Source organism: Dendrobates tinctorius, unplaced genomic scaffold (genome assembly GCF_039654945.1).
Source record: "Dendrobates tinctorius isolate UK_male_01 unplaced genomic scaffold, ASM3965494v1 ptg000158l, whole genome shotgun sequence".
Taxonomy (NCBI): domain Eukaryota; kingdom Metazoa; phylum Chordata; class Amphibia; order Anura; family Dendrobatidae; genus Dendrobates; species Dendrobates tinctorius.
This window is the reverse complement of record NW_027361825.1, coordinates 10,798,312-10,811,461: the sequence shown is the minus strand read 5'-3', so window position 1 is coordinate 10,811,461 and position 13,150 is coordinate 10,798,312. Positions and strand designations below refer to the sequence as shown.

The window sequence follows — 13,150 nt, the reverse complement described above, 5'->3', positions numbered from 1 at the left end:
TGGCCGCTGGAGGCCACGCATGCGCAGATTGAAATCTCGGAGGCACTCAGCTTCAGGAAAATGGCCTCCACAATCTAAATCTGCGCACGCACGGCCTCTGGGGGCCATATTCCTGAAGCCTCCGGTGGCACATGGCTCCAGGAAGATGGCTGCAGGGAAACCTGTGATGCACTTGGCTCTGCTTGGTGTGGACACATTTCTGCTGCTGGCATCCTGAGGAAGGGACCCTGCTCCATGTTCTGTCTCACCGCTGACACTGGACCCGCAGCATCGCACCCCGGAACTGCAGCATTGCCCCACTTCTGCAGCCGCCGGGTTCCTGAGGAAAGGACCATGCCTCCTGTGACCCCGCTCTACCACCGCTGGCCGTCAGGTAAGAGACCTTAAATTTGGACAATAAGACGGACCCCTATCTTATAAAAATCTTTTTTCTACTATTTTCCACTATTTGGGGTGCGTCTTATGGTCCGCTGCATCTTATAGTCCGAAAACTACTGTACTTGTAACACTGACTATTACTAGAATATGGTAGTTGGTACTAACCTGTACCCGGGGAAGTAGTGACTGTTGTGCCAGGAAAATAAAGATAGGAGAGGATTAATGGGGAGATAATAAAGAAGGATCCCCAATTCAGAATTCTTATTAGTCAGAGAATGTAACAGAGAGCGCCTTTAACTACAGTGGGCTGGGCACGTTTGTGCATTACACAGACAGCCCACTGATTTAAATAAGAATTGTGTACTGCCTTATTTCCCCTGCGGGGGCACTGCAGTTACATAGCTTTGTAGTTATGTCCGCTGAAAAAAGACCTAGGTCCATCAAGTTCAATCTTTCTCCACCAATTGTATATTTTGTCACTAAATTATCTATAACCCATAATGTGATTTGTACCCATCATGCCCTTTTTTACAAGTTGTTTTCGTGTCTGCCATTACTACCTCTGAATTAGACAATTAAGATTACAACTGATTACAGGGGATCCTTGCGGAGTGGATCACTGTTATTAGTTTACTGTCTAGAATTGTTTTTTGGTAAAAAGAGAAGATAGAGACGATATTTAACAACAGACCCAGAATAATCAATATGACTCTTACTCAGAGATGAGGAGAAACATGAAAAAAAAGTCTGAAAGGGGCCAAGAAAATCACTGATTATTGCTAGTTATTGATGTGTATGACTGACCTGTATTAGGGGAAGTAGAGACTGTTGTGCCTGGAAAATAAATAAAAGGAGACAATTAATGGGTTATCTGGTTTATAGAATTCACAGGAAATCTGGAGATAATAAAGAGCGGTTCCTCATTCAGGATCCAAATTTATTAGTTAGAGCATTCTAGAGGACTGGACACATCCATTCATTACAAAGACAGACCATTGATTTAATTAATGACAGTGTAATGCCTTACCTCTCCCGTGGGGGAGCTGCAGGGAAGTCAGTGTAAATTGTAAATGAATTTCATAGCAAATTTATACTCATTTGTTTTTATCATTATAGTTTTGTGATATATGCATTTATGTGAAAAGTCATTTTGGACATCCCTTACTAGGATCGATCCCTGTGATCAGTTTATTGTCTATCAAGTTTTTTTTTATGTAAAAAGATTAGGATAGAGAGAGAAATATCTTTAATAACAGGACCAGAAGACTCAAGATGAATCTTTTGCAGATTCGAAGGAAATTTTATTTAGGTCACATTAGGAAAACAGAGGTTTGGAAAAATGTCATAGTATCACTGATCATTACTAGGAATTGATGTTAAGGACTGACCTGTATTTGGTGAAGTTGACACTGTTGTGCCTAGAGAATAAAGAAAAGGAGAAAATTAATGGGGTATATAAATTCTATATGAAATCTGGAGGTAATAAAGAGCGGTACCTAATTCAGGATTCTCATTTATTAATTGGAGTATTCAACAGGGTGGGCCATTTATATGGATACACCTGGGTGGGCCATTTACATGGATACACCTGGGTGGGCTGACTTCAAAATGGCTGCCATGGTCACCACCCATCTTGAAAAGTTTTCCCCCTCCCATATACTAATGTGCCACAAACAGGAAGTTGATATCACTAACCATTCCCATTTTATTTAGGTGTATCCATATAAACGGCCCACCCAGGTCTAACCTTATAACTGGCCCACCCTGTAGAGGTTGGCTCATTACAAAGACAGCCCATTGATTTCAATGAAAGCTTTGTATTGCCTTATTTTTCCTGTAGGGATGTTGTAGGAAAAACAGACAATTGCTTTCAGGTCCTCCCAGATTACAGATCACTGCATGTCCTAGCAGAAAGGCTTCATGTGATCAGTTTACTATATGGATAACTTTCTAAAAAGGGATTGTCCTGTATGGGGAACATCATTAAAGAAATAAGTAGAAGAATCCTGATGAATCTGATACAGCAAAATACTCTAGAGCCCCCTCCACACTTGCAGACCGCTGGACAAGATGTTAATTCACATTCTGATGCAGGAAGGGGTAAAAGATATGTGCAATAGAATCCAGATGAGTGGAAAATTGAGCATAATTTTACACAAAACCCCAAATATGAGCCGGTCAAAATTGTTGGCACCCTCAACTTAATAATTGGTTGCACACCCTTTGGAAAAAATAACTGCAATCAATCGCTTCCTATAACCATCAAGAAGCTTCTTACACCTCTCAACTGGAATTTTGGACCACTCTTCTTTTGCAAACTGTTCCAGGTCTCTCATATTTAAAGGTGCTTTGTCCTAAAAGCAATTTTAAGAACTCTTTGTTTAACCCTATAATGTCCATTGAAGGACACAGTCCGTCATGGCCGGGTGTGATCTGACTGACCGATCACAGCCGCGCAGGAGATGTTGAAATTTCAGCACCTCCGGCCCGGCTAATGCAGGAGCTCAGCACTGCCAGTGGCAGAGCATCTGCACTAACAGCCAGGAGTGGCGTCCACTGTTAATCCCCAATTGCTGCGATCAAGCGTGATCGCAGCGTTCAGGAGGGAGGCAGAGGGATGGGTGCTCCCTCTGCCTTCAGATTGGCGTCCCTGCGACGTAATCGTGGGGCCCAGCCATTGCCATGATGACCCGGGTCATCGAGCTACGGAAAGGATCTGAGACCATGCTCACAGCATGGTGTCAGAAGAAGCTTTCAATATAGGTATAATGCACTGCACTGTAATATACTGCAATCAAAGTAAAAAAAAGTGAAAGTCCCATAAAGGGACTAGGTAAAAAAGAAAACTTTTTTTAAAAAAAATGTTAAAAAAATTCAAAAATAATAATAAAAAAACAGGAAAATTAGGAAATTATGCTTTATCATCATACCTTAGAAAAAGTGGAATAAAACTCAATCAAAAAGACGAATGTAAATAAAAATAGTATCAGTGAAAACGCCATCTTGTCCGGCAAAAAACAAGCCGGCATACAGCTCCATCAGCGAAAAAATAAAAAAGTTATAGATCTCAGAATAAAGCAATGCTAAAATAATTAATTTTCCTATATAAGTTTTTCTTGTGTAAAAACACCAAACATACAAAAACTATATAAATGAGGTATCGCTGTAATCGTAGTGACCCAAAGAATAAAGCTGCCTTATCAATTTTACCACATGCGGAACAAAGAAAAAAAGAAAAAAAAAACAATTCCTGAATTGCTGTTTTTTGTTCATTCTGCCTCTACAAAAATCGGAATAGAAAGCGATCAAAAAATGTCATGTGCCCAAAAATGGTACCAATAAAAATGTCAGCTTGTCCCGCAAAAAAAAAACCCTCACATGACTCTGTCAGCTGAAATATGGAAACAAAATAGCTCTCAAAATATAGTGATGTAAAAACTTCTTACGAATAAGTGTCTTTTAGGCTATGTGCCCACGTAGCGTTTTAAAACGCTCACTAAAAACCGCACTCCTTCCCAGAAATCGCGTGTTTTTTCCCGCACGATTTCACCGCGATTATGATCGCGATTTTGCCGCGATTTTCGTGTGCGATATTCAAGCACTTTCCAAGCGATTTGAAGCATCGCTTGGAAAGTGATTGACAGGTTGGTCACACTCGTCAAATATAGTGTTTGACGAGTGTGACCAGGTTTTTACTATTGAGGCCGCCTATGCGGCCTCAATAGTAAAAGATAGAATGTTAAAATGCTAAAAAAAAATAAAGAAAAATCGGGGTATATTTACCTTCCGGCGTCCCGCGCTGCATTCCCGGGCCTCAGCGTTCCCAGCGATGCCTTGCGAGACCTGTGATGACGTAGTCTCGCTTTGCTATAGCGATCTCGTGAGACCGCTAGAGTCACGCGAGACTACGTCATTACAGGGCCTTGCCGCAAGGCATTACTGGGAACGCTAGGCCGGGAATGCAGCGCGGGACATCGGAAGGTAAATATACCCCGATTTTTTATTTTTTATTCTTTTTTTTACAGGGGTATGGTACCCAGGGCCTGGAGGACAGTCTCCTCTCCTCCACACCGTGGGTACCAACCGCACATGAGATGCTCAACTTCCCGCATGGTGGGCATAGCCACATGCGGGAAATAAGCGATTCTCATGCATTCCTATGGGTGCGGAATCGCGGCAATTCTTTGCGATTCTGCACAAAAGAATGAGCATGCTGCGATTTTTTCCGCAATGCGATTCCGCCGCGGAAAAAAGCGCAGCATTAGCACAGCATGTGCGGAATGCCATAGGAATGCATGGGGGGCGTTCTGTACACGATTTTTAAATGTTTTCGCAGCAATTTTGCGCCGAAAATCGTGGCAAAAACGCTTAAAAATCACTACGTGGGCACACAGCCTCAGTGTGTGACAGAAGCTAAACATAAAAAAAGGATATACGGTAAATCGGGCATCGCTGTGATCGCACCAACCTGAAGAATAAAGTCACCTAATAACTTATATCGCATGAGGAACAGTGTAAAAAATAAAACCAATTCTTCACCTTTTGTGGATTTGTTCATTCTGCCTCTCAAAGATCGCAGTAAGGCGATAACAGTGGTTTAGCCCCACATATGGGATATCAGCATACTCAGGAAAAATTGCACAACAAGTTTTGGGGTCCAATTTCTCCTGTTACCCTTGGGAAAATGAAAAATTGGGGGCAAAAAGATCATTTTTGTGGAGAAAATATGATTTTTTTATTTTCATGGCTCTACATTATAAACTTCTGTGAAGCACTTGGGGGTTCAAAGTGCTCACGACACATCTAGATAAGTTCCTAGAGGGTTTAGTTTTCAAACTGGTGTCACTTGTGGGGGGTTTCCACTGTTTAGGTACATCAGGGACTCTCTAAATGCAACATGGCGTCCGATCTCAATTCCAGCCAATTTTGCGTTGAAAAAGTAAAATGGCGCTCCTTCCCTTCCGAGCTCTGCCATGCGCTCAAATAGTGGTTTACCCCCACATATCGTGTATCAGCATACACAGGACAAATTGCACAACAACTTTTGGGGTACAATTTTTCCTGTTACCACTGGGAAAATAAAAAATTGTGGGCAAAAAGATCATTTTTGTGTAAAAAATATGATTTTTTTTATTTTCACAGCTCTACGTTATTAGCTTCTATGAAGCAATTGGGGGTTCAAAGTGCTCACCACACAGCCAGATAAGTTCCTTGGGGGGTCTAGTTTCCAAAATTGGGTCACTTATGGGGGTGGTTCCACTGTTTAGGCACATCAGGGGCTCTCCAAATGCAATGTGGCGTCCTCTCTTGATTCCATCCAATTTTACTTTCAAAACCTCAAAGGGTGCTCCTTCCCTTCCGAGCCCTGCTGTACGCCTAAAGAGTGGTCTTCCTCCACACATGGGGTATCGCTGTACTCAGGAGAAATTGCACAACAAATATTGTGGTTCGTTTTCTCCTGATACCCATGACAAAATAAAAAAAAATTGTGCCCGAATTAAAATTTTTGTGAAAAAAAGTTAAATGTTCATTTTTTTCCTTCCACATTGCTTCAATTCTTGTGAAGCACCTGAAGGGTTAATAAACCTTTTGAATGTGGTTTTGAGCACCTTGAGGGGTGCAGTATTTAGAATGGTGTCACTTTTGGGTATTTTCTGTCATATTGACTCCTCAAAGTGACTTCAAATGTGAGGTGGTCCCTAAAAGAATGGATTTGTAAATTTTGTTGAAAAAATGAGAAATCGCTGGTCAAATTTTGACCCTTCTAACTTCCTAACAAAAAAAAAATACGGTATGTTTCAAAAATAGTGCTGATGTAAAGTAGACATGTGGGAAATGTTATTTATTAACTATTTTTTGTGACATAACGCTCTGATTTGGGGGAAAAAAATTAAAAGTTTGAAAGTTGTGAAATTCAAAATTTTTGCCTAATTTACATTTTTTTCCACAAATAAACACAAGAAATTTTGAAGACATTTTACTACTATCATAAAGTACAATATGTCACGAAAAAACATTCTCAGAATCAGTGGGATTCGTTGAAGCGTTCCAGAGTTATAACCACATGAAGTGACAGTGGTCAGATTTCAAAATTGAGTTCTGGTCATTAACCTACAAAGTGGCTTGGTTCTTAAGGGGTTATTGGGATTTAGATCCAGACTCATTGCTGGCCACTTCAGAACTCTCCAGCGCTTTGTTTCCATCCAATTCTAGGTGTTAGGAGTCTGATTTCTTCCTCTCCTATGCTGAAATCTAGACCCTTACATTCTGCAGTCTCCTGCGTTTCATCTGCGGTAGAGGAGATTGCAGAGGAGAGTGCCTTGCGGCAATTCTCTCCAGAGACTAAGTCCTCTGTTCCCTCCACTGAGCATGCTCATGGGACGAGCTCCCTTTGGAGTTCAGGAGTCACGTGCTCAGGTCATGTGTCTAATCCTATTGGCTCCTCCTGGAGCCTTGGAGATTTCCGGAAGGTCCCGTTTGGTATAAAAAGCGAGCATGGCTGTTCCGCCATGCGCTAGTATTTCATACTGCTGCTGTATGTATGGTGACGGATGCTTGGGCTGGTGACTGACTTATTAAGAAACCCCTTCCCTCTGATAATACGATTGTGTGAGTGTTTGGGTTCAGCCAGTAGCAGCGCTAGCGCCAGCGCGCATATGCTCCATCTTGCTCAGCAGCTTAGCATCTGCATTGCGCCAGCGTTATTGCAGCGCCTTGCCAGCGGCTCAGTTCTTGCCGCGCTGCAGTTGCAGCTTTTCTCTGCGTCCGCGGTTGCGACGCCTCGCACCTTATTTAACGGTAGGTCTAAACGGAGTAGTCCTGCTGTCTAAGGCTACTCCTGTGACCGTGAATACCGTGTCTGCATCGCTGAGACTCTGTGACCCTGAACAGACTCGGCGTTTTGCTTATGCTTTTGCCTGCGGCTCTGTGAATATAACAGAGTTTGCTTCAGTGCACATTGGGTGCAGTTAAACCCTGTGCACATTACCGCCATAGTGCTCTGCATCTACTAGCTGCGGTTTTTCCATCCTCCGCACGGTCGACCCCGAGTGGCGAAGGTACCTTATTTATATTTTTTATTTAGTGTCTTCTGCCACTCCTAGCAAGGTGCTTCTTGACGTATGCATCATGAACTGGGGGTGTGTGGTTGTCCCCCAGATGTCTGGGATTTATTGTATCCCATCAATGGTCACAAATTTACTATTTATTAGTGGTTGTGGGTAATATTTCCACCCACAACTTTTGTTTCCACATTCAGTTCCGGTTTTGGAACTTGCAGCTTTCTGGTGCCCCTCTTACCCTCAGGTCAGTCATGGAACTACACCTAGGATAAGTAGCCACCAGAAAGTCTGCCTTGCTGTGTACTGGCTATTGAGCACTCTGCAGTGAGGGCTGTATGTATATCCCCAGTCTCAGGCAGGAAATACACACATACAACCTCTGTACCATCACTGCCAGGGTCTCCCCAATACCCCAGAAAACTTTGCTGCCACCATCTCCTCGTTCTACATAAAAATTTATATCAGGTCAGGAGTCAACCCAAAAGGTAGCATAAATTTTAGCGAGGGGAACATGGCTGTAGGTTATAGAGCAAGGAAAGCGATACTAGTAAATTTCATAGATTTACTCCAGAAAATATAGGCAGTGTTTACAAAAATATAAAAGATGTTACAAACGAGACAAGTTACAACATATACAGACAATTACAAAATAAAATGGATTAAAATATGAAACTTACATATCACAGTCAATGGCACGCCATGTGGAGGAGGGGGGTGGGGCACCTTCCCCAAGGGAAAATGGTCTATCAGCACAGCTTCCTAGCTGTCACTCCAGGCGAATGACAAATTGCTAAATAGGCATCCTAGCCTTATACTTTTCCCTGGGTGACCTCACTGGGTGGACGGAGCTATGGAATGCACTTCCCTTTTGAAAGTTGCTAAAAACTTATAAGAGCCATAACTCTGGCTGCGGGGCTCACAGTATGTTGACAGAAGTATCATATGTTTTCTTACCAAATTATCTTTCATTTACATCCAAACAGGCCGTATCTGTCTGTCACGGTTGGGTAGAAACCCGTTTCTTGGATTCTGGTGGTCATAGAAGTTGCCAAAGGCTGTGAAGAATAGCTTTAATGATGTAGATCCCAAAAATATAAGTATCCTGCCTCTATGTCTAATCTGCGCTATTATATTCTAGTTTGATTAGACAAAAGAACATGTGCTACAGGCAGACCTGATTTTGCTGGTCATAAGCCACATTCCTGAGGGAGGGGGAAAGAGTGAGGTAGAATTACACAGTGCAGCTGTGTGCCTGGAGAAACAAAAGGGAGGATGGATGGCATGTCCTCTTACAAGCCAAAGAGATGCAGCAGAATGCACGGTATGTGTAATCGAAATCATGAAAAATGAGTCATATTTTCCTGACAGTATACTGTATTTTGGGTCATTGTCTCACTGGAAAATCCATGACCTAGGATGTAAAGACAGCTCTCTGACACTGGGCACTATGTTGCGACCCCAAATCCTTTGCTAATTTCAGTATTTAATGATGCCTTGCACACAGTCAAGACACTCAGTGCCAAAGTCAGCAAAACAACCCCAAAACAATTTTGAACCTCCACCATATTTGACTGCAGGTACTGTGTTCTTTTTTTGTAGCCTCATTCCGTTTTTGGTAAACAGTAGAATGATGTGCTTTACCAAAAAGCTCTAACTTGGTCTCATGTGTCCACAAGATGCTTTCCCAGAAAGATTTTGACTTACTCACATACATTTTGGCAAACTAGAGTCTAGCTTTGTTATGTCTCTGTGTCAGCACTGGGGTCCTCCTGGGTCTTCTGCATGGCATTTCATTTAATTCAAATGTGGACAGATAGTTTGTGCTGACACTGATGCACCTTGAGCTTGCAAGACAGCTTGATGCTTGAATGTCTTTGGAACTTGATTGGGACTGCTTATCCACCATCTGGACTACCCTGCAATGCAACCTTTCATCAATTTTTTTCTGCCATCCACGTCCAAAGAGATTATCTACAGTACCATGGGTTGTAAACTTCTTGATGCTGCACACCATGGACAAAGGAACATCAAGATCTCTAGAGATGGACTTGTAACCTTGAGATTATTGATATTGTTCAACAATTTTGGTTCTCAAGTCCTCAGACAGTTCTCTTCTGCTCTTTCTGTTCTCCATGCTTAGCGTGGCACACACAGACACACAATGCAAAGATTGAGTCAAATTCTCCTCTTTTTATCTGGTTCCAGGTGTGATTTTCTTATTGCCCATACTTGTTACTTGCCACCGGTGAGTTTGAACGAGCATCACATGCTTTCACAAAGTTGTGTACCCACAATTTTGGAAAGGTGTCAATAATTTTGTCAGGCCCATTTTGGGGGTTTTGTGTGAAATTATTTGCCTTTTTTCCTTTGTTTTTTTTTTCATTTTGTTCAAATAAACACAAAGGAAATAAACGTGTATTACAAAACAAGTGTAATTGCAATAATTTTGTGGCATAAGTGTTATGAATGAGTCACCGAGGAGGATGGCAGGAACAGGCTAAGCCACCAGAAAACCAGAGAGGTTGGTAACTAAGCGGATTGCAGACCCCTGATCCTATCCACACAACTAGCAGTAGCCGTAGAGCGTACCTACGATGACCTAGATGCCTCGGCACAGCCGGAGAGCTAACTTGAAAGGTGAAATCTAAACTGCCCCGGAGCAGACCCCAAAAGGAATATATAGCCCCCAAACATATATTGTCGGTCAGACAAGATGAAACACAAACGCAGGCAGAAAAATAGACTGCGCAAATGATGGGGCTCAAACTGACTAGATAGGATAGGAAAGGAAAGACACTGTCTGCAATCATGCAAAAACCCTGAAAAATCCAACACGTCTGATGTGCAAAAAAACACTGAATTCACACGACTTCGCCCCCCACTATATCAGCACTCTGGTATGAACTGGAAGCAAAGCAAAAGAGACCAATATAACAGCGGACTGAACAAACTGACACAGGCTGTAACATATGGAGCGGTGGTCCAGCACAGCCCTCAGAGGAGCAAGCTGAACCCGCACAAAGCAGAGACAAAAAAAGATCAGATGCAAAGGATTAGCAAATGAACCACTTAGCTGAACAATGCAGGATCAAGGCAGGAGACATCAGACCTCAGAATGCACAGGAAAGCAATCACCAGCAGGGATTGAAGGAAGTCTGCAGACTTAAATACTCCAATCAGTAACCCCAGATCTCCAATTGTCATCATCATCATCAGGTGGCAGACCTCTGTCAATCTGGCCAGCTCCACTACCTCCAGTAACCACCGGAGGGAGCAGGGGGAGCTTCGGCTCAGAAGTCATTTTCTGAAGCACTTTCAAGAATGCCAACACTTTCGACTATGTCTGCATATTCCATGTGCTGGAATCAGAGGTATATATACCATACACTCAGTGTGAGCTCCCCAATAACCGGTCTAGTAAAGGAAGCAGCCGTGACCTCGTCCATCACTCGTCAGTCAATCGCGTAACACGCAGAGATTAGTAGAAACAGGAAAAAAAAGTGTGAAACCAGTCAAAAAGATTACTGACCATTACTGAAAGTTGATGAGAAGGACTGACCTGTATTAGGGGAAGTAGAGAGTGTTGTGCCTGGAAAATAAAGTTTAGAGAGAATTAATGGGGTGTTTGGTTTAAAACGCAAAAGGGAATACTGAGATGGCAAACAAGGATCCCCTATTCAGAATTATCATCTATTAGCTGTAGTATGTAACAAAGAGCACCTTTCACACTGGAGGATCGGGCACGTTTGTGCATTACACAGGTAGTCCATTGATTTCAATTGGAATTGTATAATGCATTATTTTTCCTGTGTGGGCACTGCAGTTAAATTAGACAATTCAGATTAAACTTGATTGCTGGGGATTATTGTTATGAATTTATTGTTAAGAATTTTTTTTAATAAAATAATAGATTAAAAGCAAAGAGCATCTAAAACGACAGAAAAAGAAGAATGCATATGAACCTTATTTAGGTTTTCAAGAAAATTGAGGTCTGGAAGAATTTAGTAGCATCACTAGTGACTATTACAAGAATATAATAGTAGGAACTGACCTGTACCTGGAGAAGTAGAAACTGTTGTGCCTGGAAAATAAGGATTAGAGAAAATTAATGTGGTATCTGGTTTATAAAATCCACAGAAAATCCAAAGATAATAAAGAGCGGTCCCTTATTCAGGATCCTCATTTATTAAACCATTCTAGAGGACCATGCACATCCATTCATTACAAAGACAACCCATTAATTTCAATAACGACTGTGTAGTTCCTTACTTCTCCTGTTGAGGAGCTGCAAGGAAATCCATGTAAATTGTAAATGAAATTCATGATAAATATATAATCCATTGTTTTACTAATTATAGTTTTGTGATCAATGTATTTACAGTATGGGATAGTCATCTTTGAACACCCCCTCCTCTTTTTCCTCTATTAGAACAGATCAATCACCCAGGAGCCAACACTCAGACCTCTGTCATGAGCTGACAGTTCAAAACTGGACATCCCCTTTAAAAGAAAATATGAATGGAATATGTCCAATGACTAATGTGTGTAAATAACACTAAATTATCTAATGACTGACCTGTACCAGGAGTAGTCCAGACTGTTGTGCCTGGAAAATAAAGATAAGAGATAAATAATTGGGTGTCTGGTTTAAAACTCAATAGGGAATACTGTGATAATAAAGAAGGATCCCCCAATCAGAATTCTTATCTTTTAGCTAGAGTTTCTAACAAAGAGTGTTCTCAACTCTGGAGGACCGTGCACGCTTCAGCAGTAAACAGACAGCTGATTGATTTCAATAAAAATTGTTTAATGCCTTATTTCTCCTGAGGGGGCACTGCAGTTTAAGTAGACAATTCAGATTACAGGTGATCTCTGGATCACAGAAATCCACACATCCACTCATTACACAGACAGCCCAATGATTTCAAAAATAACTGTGTAAAGCCTTATTTCGCCTGTGGGAGAAGTGTGGAGAAAACAGTTAAGTTCTTCCAGGGCCCTTCATGATTACAGATGATCACTAGATGTCCTAGCAAAAAGGCTTCCTGTGGTCAGTTTACTATCTGGACTATATCCAATGATTTCTGTGTGTAATAAACCTAAATTATCCAATATGACTTGGAGTGCTGCCTCACCCCGGGGCTAGCTCTCCCTGCCCTCTTACACCTCCCTTATACTGAGTTGCCGGCTGAAATACGAGTTAACTCACTTCTGATGTCTACATGGAAGGCATGGAAAAAGATACGCCAACAGTTTCGTCTCTCCTTCTTTCCCCCTTGGAGTCTCTCCTTCCACTCGTTGGTAACCCTCACTTTCAAAAAGGACATTCTCACCCCATCTTCTATCAATGGCACACTTAGGGTATAACATCTATTAAACACCTAGTCCACCTCGAGGAACGATGGATATACTCAATATAGGAGTTGCAGTGTAACTAAAAGTTACGTAACAAAATTACTAGCACATCTTCCTGAGCACAACTGGAGACCATACCTACTTAGATGGTTCACCAAATATAATTCTAAGTCTGGCCAAATAGCCACCATCGACAAATTCATCCATTTAGCCCTGGATTATGACCAATCCCAATTTCCGCTAACAAAATAGCAAACTGAGGACTCCAGCCTGTCCTGCATCACCATTCTGAAAGCTCTAGATCAAGCCCATAAATTCCTCCCCTCAACTCGTTTCCTAGAAATGAGACTGAAAAT

General features: G+C 41.8%; 1 protein-coding gene across 50 annotated transcripts in view; it reads right to left on the bottom strand.

Annotated features, from left to right (window-relative positions):
- The window catches only part of LOC141051825 (uncharacterized), a 91,254-nt gene that overhangs the window by 50,261 nt on the left and 27,843 nt on the right, over positions 1 to 13,150 (bottom strand). For 45 of the 50 annotated variants that reach the window (XM_073548856.1, XM_073548858.1, XM_073548876.1 and 42 more), the window contains 6 exons: positions 12,016 to 12,045; positions 11,491 to 11,520; positions 10,999 to 11,028; positions 1,767 to 1,796; positions 1,183 to 1,212; positions 544 to 564 (listed from right to left, as the gene is read on the bottom strand). In XM_073548856.1, the coding sequence (XP_073404957.1) occupies positions 544 to 564; positions 1,183 to 1,212; positions 1,767 to 1,796; positions 10,999 to 11,028; positions 11,491 to 11,520; positions 12,016 to 12,045 (171 nt within the window). The remainder of the gene's footprint in view (positions 1 to 543; positions 565 to 1,182; positions 1,213 to 1,766; positions 1,797 to 10,998; positions 11,029 to 11,490; positions 11,521 to 12,015; positions 12,046 to 13,150) is intronic. The other 5 variants (XM_073548859.1, XM_073548880.1, XM_073548879.1 and 2 more) reach the window with 4 other exon arrangements.